Here is an 18,118-nt window from a genome sequence, read left to right as displayed (position 1 = left end):
ATCATTTCATTCTAAACTATCGTTTAGAGCTTTTTAGAAGGCTGATATGCATTTCTATCTTGATTTTTGTATTAATGTAGAACATGTTCAAAAGAAAGTGTGGGAAAACCAATGCCACACTAAAATTAAGAGCAATTATTCTTTCTAGAGCATCATTCTTTAATGGGTTCTATGACTTAATGAACCACAAAGGCATTGTTCAAGTTTACAAAATCCAAAACAAAAAATCCAAACAGAAACAGAAACAGAAAACAGTCTTTGTAGGATAGGATATGCTATTTATGCATAATAAAAGCTGTAAAATAATTCTGCATATACCTAGTTTAATTAATCATAATGTATTTACTGTAGCTTTGGAACAAGACTGGTTTCTAAGTCACTGAGAAATCTACAACACAATAATATCAGGCTGATCACTGTTTTTTAAGATGCAGATTAACAAAAACTCTGAATAACATGAATAAGCTAGTAATACGTTAGTAAGCCAGTAACCTTCAATTCGCAAGTCAAAAACATAGTTTGTATTAAAAATATTTAACCAACATTTGTATTTTAAAATCTACAAATCAAACTTATAAGATTCTATTCAGTACAGTATACGTTTACAAAAAGCTGTGCACACCATATTTTCGCATCATCTCAACAGTCTGGTTTCTGCTGTAGAATGCAAGATACCATTGATAACTAAGGCAAGTAAGGCAATGATTATCTTACATCTATTCCTTTAGGTGTAAAATAATTTGCAACAAGTATATAATACACTTCTGCATTGTCATAAAGACTGAATGCTGTTTTCCTTTTCATTTTCATGGTTACATAGAATTTAACTAAATCTGTGCAGAAATAAGATTGTTACTGTATGTCCATACAAATTAATCAGTGATCTGCTTTAAACAAAAGAAAATGTTGCAATTCAAGTAAATAAATGTATCTTGATACTTTATATAACCTACAAGTGCACTTGAGTTGAGTGCCCTTACGTTCCTTGGATAACCTATCTAAAAACTGTGGAGTATAAATTATTGGTAATAACTTGGAAAATACAAATGCTTGTAAAACTAAAAATTAAATTACGGTGGATAATTTATATTCTTAATTTGAAGGGGAGAAAATTACCTTCTTAAGACATGCTCAGGGAAAAAAAACTGGAATGATATTACAACAGCAGATATGCTCCATGGTCTTACTAGAATTTGTGAGTACACAAACTGATGCAAAGCAAAACCTTATCTATAATAAAAGATATGCTAGAAATACAACAAGTCTTAATGCCCATTATAAATCAAAAGGCTTATGAGTCTTAAATAAAAAAATAGCTTACAGTTCTGTGAATTGTTTAGTACTGTAAGCCTGGTGTTTCACAGGAAGACAGTACCAGAAGCATAAATAGCTGAAAACAATGCTAACTACATTACCTTACCTGCTGTGTAGGTGTAAATGTGAATTTAATGAATAATTAAAATAGATAAGTAGGAATAAATGAAACAGATGACCTTCAAGAGAATGATTATATAGTACAGTGAAATAGAACTAATGAATATAGTTTTAGCTCTATTGTAATGATGTTACCCATGTGCATTTGAGACTTTTCATATTACTAACTGCATGTACTGCAATTAATTAAAGGTGCAGCCTTTTTTATCTTTTATTTCTTTAATGTTTAATCATTAAAAATAAAAAAAGTAAAATTGGGGAAACTGATAGCATACTTAAAACACTCCTGCAGTCAAGAAAGTGATATCCCCTTGTGTCTAATAATAAGCATGTGAATAAATGACTTTAATCTGCAAAGAGACTGAAATAATGTAAACCAGCTTCACAACATCCTTTTTAAGCTCTTTTTAATTGGGAAAGTCCTCTGAGAGTGTTTTTTCCAATAAAGCGTCAAAGAGCTATGCAGCTGAGCACATATATTATTCAAGTCTTTTAGTCTAAAGTAAGTTGCCAACATTTTCTTGACATTAGAAAAGTTAGAAAGCTTAACCATCTCATTGCTGCTCCAATATATGACATTTTACCTGTCTTTGCTGACTAATACAGTCTCATAAAACACGTACTGTATCTGATTAAGGATATTGTTTGTCATGGCACACATAAAATAATCTTGGTGTCACAAGTTATAATTGTTTATTATTTATTTAAAATAAGAATTTTAATCTTATTTGCTGGAGGAATACAGTAGAATTCACTTCTTGCAGCAGAGGAACTTTAGCTGACCAAAATGCATATTGTGCTGAAGTGTTATTTTATGTAAATCACACTGCTTTTAATTTCATATTCATATACTCAATGCACTGAACTACTACATAGCTGCTATGTAGCTGCTATGTATGCCATGCTATGTATTATCAGGTAGTTATGGAGTTGCAGACGTAAGCATAGACACCTTCTGTCTGAATTCAATTAATTGACCAGAATCTTTACAACTATGTTCTCAGAATTTTCAATCAACTTGAAAAAGATATAATTGATAACTATAGTTTAAAAGGCAATATTTAGTATTAACCAAAAATATAAGAATTACTTGAAGGACTATTTCATATGAAGGGTGTCAATACTTTATTTGCTATTTTATGGGTTCAGACCATCTTTTTATTAAAAAATCAATTTGAAAGTAATTTCTGCACATGAAATTGCTATAAAATTTGTATTCTGAGAAAGGAAAGATAAAGCCGGTTCCATTTCTTCAATGGGAATTCTATCTTACAAGCTAGGTCAGACTATGAATAAGTATAGATATAAGAGTAGCACACTATTTTTCTTTCCTGAGCTGTTGATTGAAATATGTTTCTGGGATTTGATCGGGTACTGTGTTTTTTTTTTTTTACAGAGATGATGTATTATCTGTGTAGCCAAAAGAGCCAAGTGCTTTCATCAATGCAAAAATGCCAGTATATTTAAAACTATCAAAAAGCAAGTAAATGCATTACAAACTGTATCCCTTAAGCTAAAATCCCTCTGAGCAGAGAAACACAAATTATGCTAATTTTTCTAAACTCTACATGCTTCAATACTCCAGACTCCTCAAATTTTATATCCTTGATTACACCAGTACCCATACAGTACTTTGCAAAACTTCTTATAAGCCTCTGCTGAAATTACAATGCAGCCTTGCACTACTGGTTCTCCATTACATTTGCTGGAATACACTGTACAAGTTGGTAGAAAGGTAAATCATTATCTATAGCTTGCAACACTTCCTACTAAAGTGAAAGAGTCAAAGTGTTGTTCTAGGCTGGATATGCTGATAGTTTAAGCAAAAAAGCCATGGCCCCTATGCTATATTAAAAAAGACATTTTAATATGGGTAGCATGCACAAATTGATCTCAAGACAAGTACATTAACAACAAGGGAGAACTTCTTTATTTTGTTTTTAAAGCTTAGAAATTTAGTTATGAAAATGCATTGCAGATTTTTGTTTCATTTGTTGAAGTTGTTGTTTGGGGTTTCTATTTTTACTGACCATTATTGTGTAATTTTAATTGTACAGCATGGAGCAAATATAGATTACAAACAATATTTTGTACATGTAGATCACAAACAATGAAAGTACTTACCAGCAGATAGGTGTACTTGCAATTGTATACCCTAAAAATGCACTATACGTCCTTATAGACTACCAGTGGTATTATCATCCTCTTGGATGTTATGCATGCAATTGATTCAAATCAAGGCCTCTCACAGCTGTGATTCAAATCATTTTGTCCCATAGCTACCAACTTCTACTATGCCAACAAGTCAGGTCTTATGTCATGAGAATAGTTGGTGCTATCCAGGATCCGAGTAGATAATGGTCCAAAGTGCATTTATCCATTTATAGTTGATTTACTATGCCAACTTAATTTTGGAAATTTGTGAATTCCCCCAAGATGATCCATATTCTCATATTGTAGACCTAATCCTATCTTCATTAATGATTTATAATATTATAAGATGAAGATAACTTGATTAACTATAAAACACAATAAGATATATTTGGATTATTTTAAAAAATATCCTACACTAGATATCCTCATGTGAAAAAGTATGTGACCTCTTCAGCAGCAATGACTGTTACTAAGGCATACTGGTCCATTCTGCTTCATGTCAGTGAAATTTGAGGGTTTCCTTGCATGAACAGTTTGCTTCAAGCACTTCAATTGGGTTTTATTCTGGACTTTGACTTGGCCAATACAAAATGTGAAAATTCTTCTTCAGGCATTCTGTTGGGGATCTGTTAAAGGTTATTGTCTTGCTGTATGGCTCACTTTTGGTTCAGCTTCAGTCAATCATCGTAAGTTGTCTGTGTCCTAAGGCAAATCAGCCCTTAAACATTATACTCCCACCACCATGGTTGATTTCAAGATGAGTCCTTTTGTTGGAAGGCTGTGTTTGATTTTTACCACACAAAATGCTTTTTATTTTGGCCAAAAAGAATAACTTTTGTCTTGTCTTGTCAGAGAACATTTTTCCAGTAGTCTTGTGTATCGTCTATGTGCTCTTTGGCAAGTTTGGGAGTTTTTTGGGGGGGGTGTTTTAAAGCATGTATACATTTGGAGATACTTACTTTTATAATAAACTAATTAAATATACAGTAATATATATTATTATGTAATATTGTATAACAATTAACAATAATTGTTAACAATAATATAATACTTATATACAGTATTATAGTTCTATTTTGAAAACTATGCTACAACCTCAGCATTTTAACAGATCACAGCATTGCAGCCACTTCAATATTCCCAGTCTAGAACAAATAAAGAAGGATCTCTAGTATGAGAAGGAAAAATAAATCCTAAAGAAATGCCTTAGAAATTTCAAGATAAAACTGCGTAAACAAGATAAAACACTGAGTGCACAGGGGACCTGTGAGGCCAAAAGCTCAATGAGTTGATATCTTATCACCCTGATCTATCCTGATCTATAAAGGTTCTACACCTTTATATACTCCTGCAGTTCAGTAAAGTGGGGGTTAGCTTGTCAAAATGTTAAGAGCAAACTGATTGTGTTGAACTTTATTCCCAAATTCTCAGGAGTCACAGGTTGCCATGGTTACTTTGAAACTGTCCATTTCATATTATATTGAGGAAATATCATGGGTAAAACTGAGAAATCCATGTGTTAAAGGTACAATACACAGCATGCTATCAAAAGGATTTTGAGATTTATCTAATATATAGATAGTACATGGCTTATTTCTTTCATTCAGATCCCTTGGGAGCCAGACCAACCAAACTTTGCATGGTCTTTTCTTACTTCCAGGGTAATGTCATGAACTATGCTTTTGTCCCAAAACTATGACTGATTATCACCTTATTTAAAAAGAGCACAACTGCCCCAAAATGCAGAACAGCCCCATGCCCTGTGCACTGTGGAATTTGAATGTGTGCAAGAGGACTAAATGGCAGATTATGGTTGTGAGTGAAGTGTGACATTTTCAATAGTATAAAGATAATAAGCAGGTGCAACTGTACACTCAAAACTGAGTGGCAAAGTCATTTATTAACCCTGGTTTCATGTATGGCAATAGCATTTTGGCATATATTATAGTTTTATTATTATTATTATTATTATTATTATTATTAATTTCACAGAGTGAAATTAGTACTTTAGTTTGCATTAAAGGAACTGACTTTGTAATTTTTCACAACAGCTGTAAAACCATGTTGTCTAATTAGTGTCTCCAACAGTTGTAATTGACATATATCTGGTATGTGTCAGGCAACCCATGCATATTCATGGAAAACATGCCCAGTCCATACAAATTGAGCTTCTGAACTTGAAAGTTCCCTCAATGCCCTCCACACCTTACTCAAAATACCCCTTTGCAAATTTTAACACGGAATTATGTTAACTATACTGTAGCATATTTTCATCTTACTTTTTCAAATAGGAATCAAAGTAGTGTTGTTGCTTCACAGCTTTGTTACAGAGCAGTGTCATAGAAGGAGCTTTTATTAGTTTTAGAAGCTTTTTTAAATTATATATATATATTAAAATAATTTTGTTACAATGATAAGCAAGTCTCATGCATTTGAACACTGTTGCCTGCTTTGGGGAACACTAAAAAATTCAGACATTCAGGTAATGCTAAGTAGTGAAGTATTCCAACATCTGTGTTCTGCTAGCATAAAGTTTTTTTATGCAACTTGTATTTTACACTGGTCTCGTTTCTAATGCATAAATTATTCTACTGCCTATTGTGGAAATAACATAAATCTCTCAACTTTTCTCCCTATTTCTTTCATTGTTGTCAACAATATAGCATGGATGTCAACGAAATTGTGCAACCAAGCAACATATGCAATATATTTACAACAAATACTACCATTAAAAATATATTTCAATTCTCTTATATGGCTGCCACATACTATTACATTCGCTCTTCATGTTGTTCACCAATGATAGATGAAATGGCATTCTACACCATACCTTTTCTCTAATGTTGCTGTATGAAGCACTTCTGGGGTGTAAAGGTCTTGTACTTCTCCACTTTAACAATAAGTTTGACATTGTCCATCTCTGAACTTTTATTTGAATTAAAACCTTTCAATGAAAGCAAACGATATCTGAATGGGTTGACACCTTATCACAGTTCTTAAGTCATATGCTTTCTACTGACATTTTATGAGAACTCACAACAACTGGACTTGTCTGCACCCTTGCAGGCACCCTGTAATTCCTGGGGGTCATGGTCCATTGGGACATAATATTGGGATGGTTTGATGAAAAAATAAATATTTATTTTGCATTACATAGCTAATTTATACATTTTACTTGCTACCTAACGTGTAAAAATAAAACTGAAGAAAAAAAGACAAATCAGTAGACATGGTGTCATGTTCTGTTGCATTGCTGCCACATATTAATGTAGATTGGAGCATTGATTACACATAACAGGAGTGACAGACAGACATCAGGCACACAAAAATACATATCAGAAGCATGTAGGCTAGTGTAGACCAGCCCTAGGGGTCCTAGATTATCAGTTTCACTCCTAAGGAATTATTTTTACGGGCAAAAAGTTAATTTCACTATTATTAGCTATAATACTTTCCTGCAAGCAAAGCAGTAGGATTGACATTAATCTAGCCATCTAACTCACAATTCCTGAAATATTAAATTTAACATTTCATGGTGCACTTGTTGACTGTTTTACAGTTGTCATACAGTTTAATGTGCAAGACAATCTTGTTTAATTCAAGAAAACTAATGTGAACTAATTAAACAGTCTTGAAATATTTATGGTTTGTACATGCAAATGATTGAAAAGTACAGCAGGAAGAATTTTATGCCAAAGGGATCCTTAGAAATGAATTTGAACATTAATATGATTCCTCTTTGACTGTGGGGCAATTCAATAAAATAACTAAAATTATTTATGATCTGTTCTGTTCAAAATACAGCATCAATTAAATTTATAACTAAACTACTTACTGGGAAGTTTTTGTCTTTTTTATCAGAGTTGAATTTAATGATGGAGTTAAGTAAAAAAACAAACATTTTATTAAAACACTAAATCATATCCTATTCAAAACATTAGTGGAGGATAAAATTCAAACTTGTAACATTTATAAGACATACTGTGACTGGAGACTCCGTTTCCAGATCACCTGGCACTCGAGAGGTAGCCACATGAACACATACACACACATACGTAAACATTTCACTATCTAAACAAAGGCAATAACGCTGGTTTCCAATATAAACAAACTAGTCTGGAATTACAGGGATTGATTTGCTTGCTCTGTGGGTGCACACACAGAGTAAAGTAAGCTTGTTCCCCGTATTATCAAATTTAATCATTAACTTAAACCAAACACCCGTTTCCCTTTGTTTTAGAAGTTAAATGAACTGAATTGGTAATCAACTCACGCATCTCAAATAAGTAAGTTGTTTGGATTTCTCACCGGTAAAATGGTTTCCCCCGCAAATCTATAGGACCCAAACTTTGGCATGGCAACAGGGGCTGGCTTTGTAGTGCCTGTTTCCGGATTGCGCACGCGTGGATTGTACGAAAAATCCCATTAAAAGAGGGTAGTATTTCATTAAACAACAGTTATGTACATAAAAGGAGTATGATATTTTATTTTGGATAATATGTTCATTGTTTAATTGTGTATTTGATGGAAAAATGTGTATATCAGACCTCCTGGGAAAAACTAAGGTTGCTGCTGGAAGAGGTGTTAGTGGGGCCAGCAGGGGGCGCTCACTCTGCAGTCCATGTGGGTCCTAATGCCCCAGTATAGTGACGGGGACACTATACTGTAAACAGGCGCCGTCCTTCGGATGAGATGTAAAACCGAGGTCCTGACTCTCTGTGGTCATTAAAAATCCCAGGTCGTTTCTCGAAAAGAGTAGGGGTGTAACCCCGGCGTCCTGGCCAAATTTCCCATTGGCCTTTACCAATCATGGCCTCCTAATAATCCCCATCTATAAATTGGCTTCATTACTCTGCTCTCCTCCCCACTGATAGCTGATGTGTGGTGAGTGTACTGGTGCACTATGGCTGCCGTCGCATCATCCAGGTGGGGCTGCACATTGGTGGTGGTGGAGGGGATCCCCATTACCTGTAAACCGCTTTGAGTGGAGTGTCCAGAAAAGCGCTATATAAGTGTAAGTAATTATTATTATTATTATTATTATTATTATTATTATTATTATTATTATTATTATTATATCAGAATTCTGATTATTATTTTGTCAATTAATTTTTTGTGCTTTATAGGAATATTCTAGGGGGAGGAGTTTAACTTAGAAAAGGAGCTCTTCAAGATAGAAGTGGGGGAGTTAGGAGAAAGTGGATTGTGGGGGTAGAATTGGAGCTGCCTGCAACAATCTAGTGGGTTTTTTTTGTACAGTAATTAATGTATATATTTCATATTATAGCTTTGTGTTGTTTTTTTTCTGGTTAGTTTGTGGTTTTCACTTTGTTTTTTTGGGGTGTGGACTTTGGTAACGTAGTTCCTCATAATAAACACCATTGCACATCTTTGCAATTGTGGCTGTGCCATTGTTATTGTTATCTTCTATCTACACCTCTAAACTCTGCAAGGAGGAGACCATGACACATACCTAAATTTTTATTGTACTTCACAGAAGGCCTCCTTAAATTCATTCATATGCAAGATTAGATATTTATTTTGAGTAATTCAAGATATAACATAGATGTATCTTTTACCACAAGTCTTTACTGCAGTGGCTATTTACCTTTCTTTTTAAGTATTAAAAACAATACTAACTCAATTTTAAATATATAACTCAATATATAAAATATATATGATTCATATATCATTTAAAATACATTAAAATACAGATACCTTAGAGAGAGAGAGCTGCTTCATAATAGATAAATTCTTAAAGTATGCACTATATTGTCTTATAAATCCAAATGTGCAATAACTGTAAACTATTCTGTATGATTAATGTTAGAAAAAATAATGTAATACTGCACCAGTATATAATTACATTAATTATGGATGGTATATTTAGTAAAAGTGTTTTTAAAAGCTTTTTGAATTATCTTAATTTTCTCTTAATTTTCATCCTTTAACAGTTTATTAACCAACTTTGATAACATGAGCAAAGCTTACATTAGCCTTGCTTAGTTTTCACCTTTTATCTACAGACAGTTTTGAGTTCTGACACTATACATTGTACACACAGTATGCATTTATCCAGTCTCTGTCCTTTTAAACTTAAGACAACCACCAAAAGTTGCGAATCCAGAAAAAAAAGTACATACAGACAAAACTAGACTGTAGCACCACGTTCCCACATTAACCATTATCTTCACTTTCAAACACAGGAGGAAATCATCTCAATCTTTAAAGTAACAAGTAAAAGGAAGAGCAATATATCAGAGAATTTCTGAGAATTCAAAGTATCATGCTTCTTGTCAATCTGAACTTTGAAAAAAAAAAAATAATAATAATTGCTTACACTTATATAGCGCTTTTCTGGACACTCCACTCAAAGCGCTTTACAGGTAATGGGGACTCCCCTCCACCACCACCAATGTGCAGCATCCACCTGGATGATGCGACGGCAGCCATAGTGCGCCAGAACGCTCACCACACATCAGCGATCAGTGGGGAGGAGAGCAGAGTAATGAAGCCAAATTATAGAGGGGGATTATTAGGAGGGATTGTTAGAAATTTCAATGAATATTGTTAGGACAATTAATCAAGTTAGTAATGCAGCTTTTTGAAGCATACAAAAGAACCTTCACATGAAGGAGAATATTTCTAACTGTTCAACTAATCAAGCTAATGTTCAACACACACACACTACACAGACCAAAAACACAGTCCACTCTCAACTCCATCTAAAAGAGCAAAAAGTGAAGAAATAATAAGAAATGCACTTCAGATCCCACAAGACAGCACTGGAACACTGGCTCAGAGGCTACTAATTGAAACATTACATGAGGCAAAACAAAAACCTCTTTGTTAACTTGCAGAAATCACACAATAAAAAATTAATTTTGATACATACTTGGATATCAAATGCTCACATCTAAAATAACCAGTATAACAGTTCATATAACCTATGTTTATGTTCCTTCTTTTGACCTGGAAATAAGTTTTGATTTGTCTTTCAAATTAACAGGCTCTAATTCACATTCAGGGTCAACTCCCAAACAGTATCTTTAGGGAACTTTAGAGTTAATCTTTTGCAAGTTCTGTTTTTTCTTCCTTTCCCAGAGGTCATAGTAAAAGGAAAAATAATTGATGTATATCTTTGGACAATGTGATCCTGAAGGAATTGACACAGTACTGTATGCAGAAGAATATCAAGATAGAGACTACACACATACAGAAATATTAATATTTAATATTCAATACATATTCAATATTCATAAATAAACAACCTTTATTTTAAGTTATTCTTATGCTTCAGCTATGTATACTGTATACATATGTTTAATTTTAGAATGTCTTTACCTTTCAGATTCTTCTTCAGCCCATTACGCTGATCACAATCTCAGGCAGTAGAGACCGGGAAGGCAACCTTGCTGACCCCTGTATCACGTACTCTCTGAGCACTGTTTTAGCCCATTACCACTACCATTCATTACCAAGGTACATATGTCAAAATCTGTTTAATGTAATCCATGTGAAGACCACAGCCAAAAGTAAAATCATTTTATAAATCTGGTGAACTAACAGGGTTAAAGCTTTCATAAATGTATTTTATTACTTAATTATTCCTAATATTTTTTCCTTTTTAATGGGTTACATATTAGTCGATTTTATATTCCACTTAATTATTTACTTGTGTGCCATTTTTACTGCAATTATGACTTCAGAATTCAGTGCTTACTTTGTTATGTGTACTTAAGCGTTAAGCTTTTTTTTTTTCTAATGGGAGCTTAAATAAACAGCACCTGTTCCTCATTGTGTTCCCTCCTCTAGTTTCATATTAAACTCGCATCTACAGCACTTCAAATTTTAGCAGTGCAGTTATGTTTTTTTAAGTGACTGCCTTTATACATATCTACATATCTAGATTAAATTAATATATGACAGTATATTTTTTTCTCAAATACTATACTATTAAAACATTTATACTGAATGATGGTTTCTCCACAATAATTGGGCATCAAGACACCTGTTTAAATCTTTTTCCCCTGCAATTTTAAGTTTGGCACAACATACTCTGCATTTGTGCCAGTGGTTTTACTTCTGAAAATTTTATTTTCTGTGTTTTAATGATTTATTTTTATATTGTTACAAGGCAGATTACATACTTAGTTAACACCCCATATATAAACTCAATTGAGGCTAAACCATGGTCTGTGTGGTTATACTTCTACAAACACAATGCTGTTAAGCCCTCGTAAATGTACATTTACAGTATATTACTCCCTGACAAGTTTCAAAACATAATTTACAGTGTAAATAGTCTGAGATTGAGCTATGTCATTGAAAACACAGTGATTAATCATGTGAATTACATACATAGCATTATTGTATGTCCTGAAATTCTCAAGAAAGTAAAATTAGTTTATATTACTGTATAATAATGGTAAGTATTTTAATTTAGGGCTTACTGTATAAACATATAGTATGTTTTATGTTTCCGCCATATAGTAACATCATTTATCTTTTATTTCAAACTGTATACCCTATCAAGTGTGGAAGAAGCTTTTTAAGTTAGTGAAATACTAATAAACATATAGCAATATCTGCCTCATAGACAACAAGAATATCATTGAAGAGTAAAGTAACAGCAATGTTAAAAATGTAATGTAAACTCTTAAACACACATGAGCTAATATGATGTGATAAAGCATAGACCAATAAAGAATCACTGCTCAGTCTAATTTTGGATAATGGGTGAAATTTCAAAATAAAAAATTAATTATGAGTAATTATTTTGTTAAATTCACCATCCAGCAACATTAAATATTGCTTGATGATAACATATCCATCCAACATATTCAACAGGGTTGATGAGAGTGGGCCTTTCCTTTGTAACATGCACATCCACACATATTTATCAGAATAATATTGTAGCGCTCTCGGGTTCATGTGGGAATGCGCCCTCGCTGCTGCTGCCTCAGGTCGGCCCCCCACCTCTGGGGACTCACACCCGGGCATCCAGCATCACTCAACAGGGACCCAGTCAGTTGAGCTAAAGGGAAATCTCCCCTCAGCCCGATGGCTGCGGTCCCTGCAATTCACAAGGAAGGGCGGTGACGTCACCGCGCTGGTAAGTCGGCTCGAACAACCTGCAATGTCCACCATATGTGTTACACTCTCCCCCGCTTATTTCGCCATCTTCGGCAAAGGGCTATCCCAACCCACTCTGACACCAATGTAGCGCTCTCGGGTTCATGTGGGTATGCACCCTCGCTGCTGCCGCCTCAGGTCAGCCCCCCACCATCTGGGACTCAAACCCGGGCCTCCGGTGTCACTCAACAGGGACCCAGCCAGTTGAGCTAAAGGGAAATCTCCCGTTAGCCTGGCAGCTGCGGTCCCTGCTATTCACAGGGAAAGGAGGTGACGTCACCATGCTGGTAAGCCGGCTCGCACAACCTGCAATGGTGGCTGTATGCGTTACAATACTGTCATGCTTATTATATTTTGCTTGGAGTTTTAAAATGCCTCCTTCCTTTCAAATTGTCTGAAATAACAAAACGTATAATACAGCAGTAATCTAAGCATAATTACAACACATAAATGACTACAATAATATCTGTACTGGAACAAGTAATAGGTTTATTCCATGCTGAAAAAAAAAGAAGAAAGAGAACACAACGTTTCGGCTGTGGAGCCTTTAAATCATCTTTATATGTAAAATTACCTTCATTGTCCTTCAGTGTGAAGTTTGGGTTACTTGGAAGATCAGTTGTTAGAGAGAAGTGGAATCGGGGTCCATTGGCAAAATCATCTTTGTCTACAGCACGTATTGTCTGAATCACCTATCAAAAAAAATTACAGGTGTCATCTTGATTGAACTATGTTTATGGTCTGTTAGTTTTTTGAAGATGCCTCTATGACATATTTTATGCTCCCAATTTTGTTTTGCATTTTAAAAATACAGTACAACAGTGAAACCTGCCAAGAAATGTTTTATCAGGATCTTCTAATGAATGTTTTTCAATCCCAATTTTTAGGATGATCAAAAAGCTGCCTCTTCAAAATCCAATCACAATTTGCAATTCAATAGGATTCAGTATCAAAGGGGATCTTCACATTGTTATAGTCCTGCCAGTACCTTATTTGTCTTTTTACCCCAATCCATTTATTTGGCGCAGTGACTGAAAAATACCTATATTTTATTACCAATTACAGCTTCTCATGGGTCATCAGTTTAGAAAAGCTGCTTGGTGCCAAAGAAACTTGCCTTTCAGTTTATATGTCTCAATCACATTACAGTGTACTCAAAATACAGTTTTATACTGTAAGGCTTTCCCTGATTTTCTTGTATTCCAGGCTCCTTTTCATATTGATTATATCTTGAACACGTTTAATTTTATATAATGATTTTTGCTCTTTTTTTTCATTTTGCACCCAGAAGAAAGTACACTATGATGCTATTTTGAGGATGAAACCTGAGATTTAAATGTTTACATTATTAGTAAACAACCAGATTTTACTCAGGGAAATATTGCACTTAGAGAACTAGAGTGAATTTAATGGGTAATACACAATTAGTGCTAAACCATTTTATCTTTATACTTGCAGCTTTGTTGATTTTAGGTATTTCCTTTTTTATATAATTTAACAAGTTGTAGCTGAAGCAGAAAATGAGATCCTGAAATACAGATGCAAAGAGCAGAAAATGGATAAAACCTAAGTAATATGCATTGTGTTATAATCCTAGCAACAACTCCTGTACTGTACAGGGAGAATGAGGATCTGTATCTGGTGACACATTGCATGCTCCAGAGGGCCTTACAGAAGGGTTAGCACCAGCTGGAGTATTCTAGATTATTTTCTTGTTTTACAAAAACAAGCAAATAGATGACATGCCAATAGATTATTTGGTCATCTTACATGTTTAAATTAAAAAATAAGCATGCTTAGCTCAAAATTAAATATAACTAAATGTATAGTGGGCAATCAGACCCAATATTAAAGCCACTGCTCCACCTACACAAAGCTGGCAAATACCAAAACCACCCTATACTACATTATCATTCTGCAGGGAGGCTGGATGTTTTTGAGAGATAGTAATCTTACAATGTACTGTAGGACCTATATACAGTATATATACACATATACTGTATACACTCTAAACCTGATTAATTATTTCTCAATGCTTGAGTTCAGACAATTCCCACTCTATTTCACTTAACAGTTTATTGGTTGTATGTTACACTGATAGTACATGAAGTGTTTTAATGTATGTTTTATGTAAATATAATATTAGTGACAGTAGATTGATTCACATTTAAAAAAAAGTCAAACTGGAACACAAGAAAGTTATTTAATTATTATTTATTTAAATTGCTAGTTATTTAGATTTACAAGTAATGAAAATATTAGTAAAATATTACTTCCATCTTATTTAAAGGAACTATATTCCATGTTATACAGAGATGTGCAAAATAACTTTCTTCTCTTTTTATTCAGTATTCATATGTATTATTGAATCTTTGAAACATGCATTCACTGTACTGCTGTTATTCTGTTTTTACCCTGATTATAGACAGCATGCAGAAACTTTAATATAAATGGAAAATAATATTAACAGAAAATAAAACTGTGACCTGTATCAAAACAGATATGGTTTGCAGAGCACATGCCTACTATGAATGACTGATGGTTATCATAGCTGTGTAATACACAGAAAATATTTTTCCTGCTTCATGCACTTAAAGCAGCCTATCTACTGCTGGAAACATCAGTGTTCACTGAATAATTTATAAGGTCAAGATGCTTGAAATGCTGTTGTGCTGGAAATAAATCTGTCCCTCTTGTCATACCATGGAACAAATGACAAACATGGGACAAACAGCTTACCTGCCCAGGTCTTGAATTCTCACAAACAACTACATCCCCATCACTGGCAAGCTCAGGCGGGTTGTCATTCACATCTAAAACCTGAACCATTACAGAAACATGACTGAGGAGACTGGGGTTGTCTGTTAAGAGATTAAAAATAAAAAAAAATACAAATCAAAATGTTGTGCCTTGACTCCAATAGCAACACTTTAAGAAAAACAAAGCATTGTATAAATATACAATACATTAAGTGAATATTCTGTTTTAATTTCTGACATTTGTTCTCATTTTTATTTCATATACATCGAATTGGGATTTGATATTTGCTTCTTTTTGTTTGGAGTCACAGAAACATCGCATGTACTGCACAGGGATAATAAGAACAAAAAGGCAAGCTACTCTGACCCACATACTCATCAAGCCATTTATCTTTTGATACAATGTAAACTTCCCAACCTTATAGGAAGGTCTATCCCAATTCAAGGAACAACTTGCCTTTCAAAGATATCATTGTAAGTAGGAAGTTGCCTGGAAAATTGCACTGGGTGCTGATTTGTAGAGTCCCAGGACAGCCCTGACTAAATAACTGTAATACTGCCCTCAGGGGTGTCCTACAAAATATGCACTGTCACTTGAAAAATCCTGTTAATAGTGGGCTAGAAGCAAGACCTAGACAAACAGGAACTTGCAACTTGAAAGAAGTCCTCTTTCACTTTGAACCAGTGTTTCTGCAAGTTGAGCCAATGAGGTCCACTAAATTGTTTTGTTTTTTTTTCTTCAAATATTGGGTAAAGCACCAGACAAGAACCCAATTCAATTCAAATGTATGAATAATATTCTGTACCAAGACATCCATAAATTCACTTTCTAATCTGTATCAAAAATGGACAATATGTGCAACCCAGGGCTTCTGATCTCACTTACAATATGTAAGAGCATTTTTACCTTGTATTTCATTTAGATAGAACCATGAAATACTCAAATCACCCATATATTGTCAGTATATAGCGCATAGATAAACTGCTGAATGATCAATGTTACTAGTTTAAGAGTCTGCCTTCTGTAAATCAGTTGTTCATAAAATTACATACTTTGAAGCTGAATACTGCATGAGTCAAGAAGAGTAGTACTGAATATGTTTTATGGTTTGTTTAGAATCCTAACATCAATAATACGGAACCCCAGTACAATGAACTGTAACTATAATCTCATAAAAAATACAAAGTACTTGACCATAAAGCAAAAATAAGAGCTATGATTTTGCTTTCCCAAAATATTTTTGGTGGTAAATATACAGTAAACACATATACTGTATATATAAATTGGTAAATTGCATGCTTTGCATTCACATTAATGTGGATACCTAAAGCATATCTTGTGTATATCTGTTTTTTTCATCTTAAAATGTATATTTCATTTCACACTTCCTGATGTATAACATAAGAGGTAGCTGTCTGCTGATGCTAACACAAAGTTACTTGCTCTTGCTGCATTTTCATTTTCCAGGAGCAATGAAATCACAAAACCACTGACACAACAAGAACTCATGTAATAAACAATCATCATCGCACACCACATACAGTATGTTAAATTTTCAAACTTGGCTCGTGTAGGTATAGTACAAGTGCTTAAAGTATACTGTAATTATTGCAGTAATAAAGTGTAATTTCAAGAATATATTCAAAATGAATCCAAAATATATCCTTATAAATATATTTCAGGTATGTATACTCACAATTATTCTATTACCTAATTATTCTATTAGTGAAAATAATGCTTATATCGCCTCATACAATGTTTTGTTGTAAAGTGCTATTCTGATACATAAAGAAAAAAGCATTTTAAAATGTTTTCTTCTTTCCCTTGCAGACAATACAGTCAAATGTGAAGAAACACCATCAAACTGCAACACCTTTTATACTGACATTGCAAGTCTCAGTCACTTTAATTTGTTGGTAACAAATACCCTTTTTTTAAGGTTTAATACCCAAGTTCTTATCAGAACCCAGTTTAAAAGAACCCAGTTCTATGCTGGTTGATGTTCATGTGTTCATCTGCAGATTTAAAAATGCAGAGACGTTTTACCACACCAGCATACATCACCTCATTTAGTATGGAATCTTCTATTCAGCATTAGCCTCACTTTTCTCTTTCAATATTACACAGCTATATAAATAGTTAACTTCATGCAACATGGCTGTGCTTCTTAATAATCTGCTGAATCCATCAGCTTGCCAGTATGGCTATGAACGGTGCTCTTTACTTGTGATGGATGAATTTGGATTTTTCTACTTCCTCAATATGCATATATAATTTGCCATTTGCCCAAGGCCAGGTAGGAGAACTTCCAGATTAAACAAAGAATATGCTATAGCAATATGCCTGAGGGACACATTCAAAAGCCATGGACTCTATGGCTGATTTTAACCAAAGTATAGTATAGAATAGTTTCTGTGGGTAGACAATACTAAGTGTATCTGTTTAGTAATTCTTTAATGTTTATTTAGCACTTATAAATATAATTGTTTGTATTTTTTACTCATTTGTGGTATAACTCTAATTCTGAACAAACATACAGAGATAATGTAACACTAATATAATTGTAAAACAGTCAAAAGGGTAAAAGTAAAAATATAAACCCTTAATTTTTCATTACAGGATTATCTTAAAACCT

The 18,118-nt window shown here is 33.8% G+C and overlaps 1 protein-coding gene across 6 annotated transcripts in view; it reads right to left on the bottom strand.

The window, feature by feature from the left end:
* cdh18a (cadherin 18, type 2a) overlaps positions 1-18,118 on the bottom strand; it is a 336,613-nt gene that overhangs the window by 13,502 nt on the left and 304,993 nt on the right. For all 6 annotated transcript variants that reach the window (XM_015354610.2, XM_015354611.2, XM_015354609.2 and 3 more), the window contains 2 exons: positions 15,463-15,584; positions 13,298-13,415 (listed from right to left, as the gene is read on the bottom strand). In XM_015354610.2, the coding sequence (XP_015210096.1) occupies positions 13,298-13,415; positions 15,463-15,584 (240 nt within the window). The remainder of the gene's footprint in view (positions 1-13,297; positions 13,416-15,462; positions 15,585-18,118) is intronic.

Source organism: Lepisosteus oculatus, chromosome 6 (assembly GCF_040954835.1).
Source record: "Lepisosteus oculatus isolate fLepOcu1 chromosome 6, fLepOcu1.hap2, whole genome shotgun sequence".
In the NCBI taxonomy this organism is placed as follows: domain Eukaryota; kingdom Metazoa; phylum Chordata; class Actinopteri; order Semionotiformes; family Lepisosteidae; genus Lepisosteus; species Lepisosteus oculatus.
This window is presented reverse-complemented; position numbering and strand designations above follow the sequence as displayed.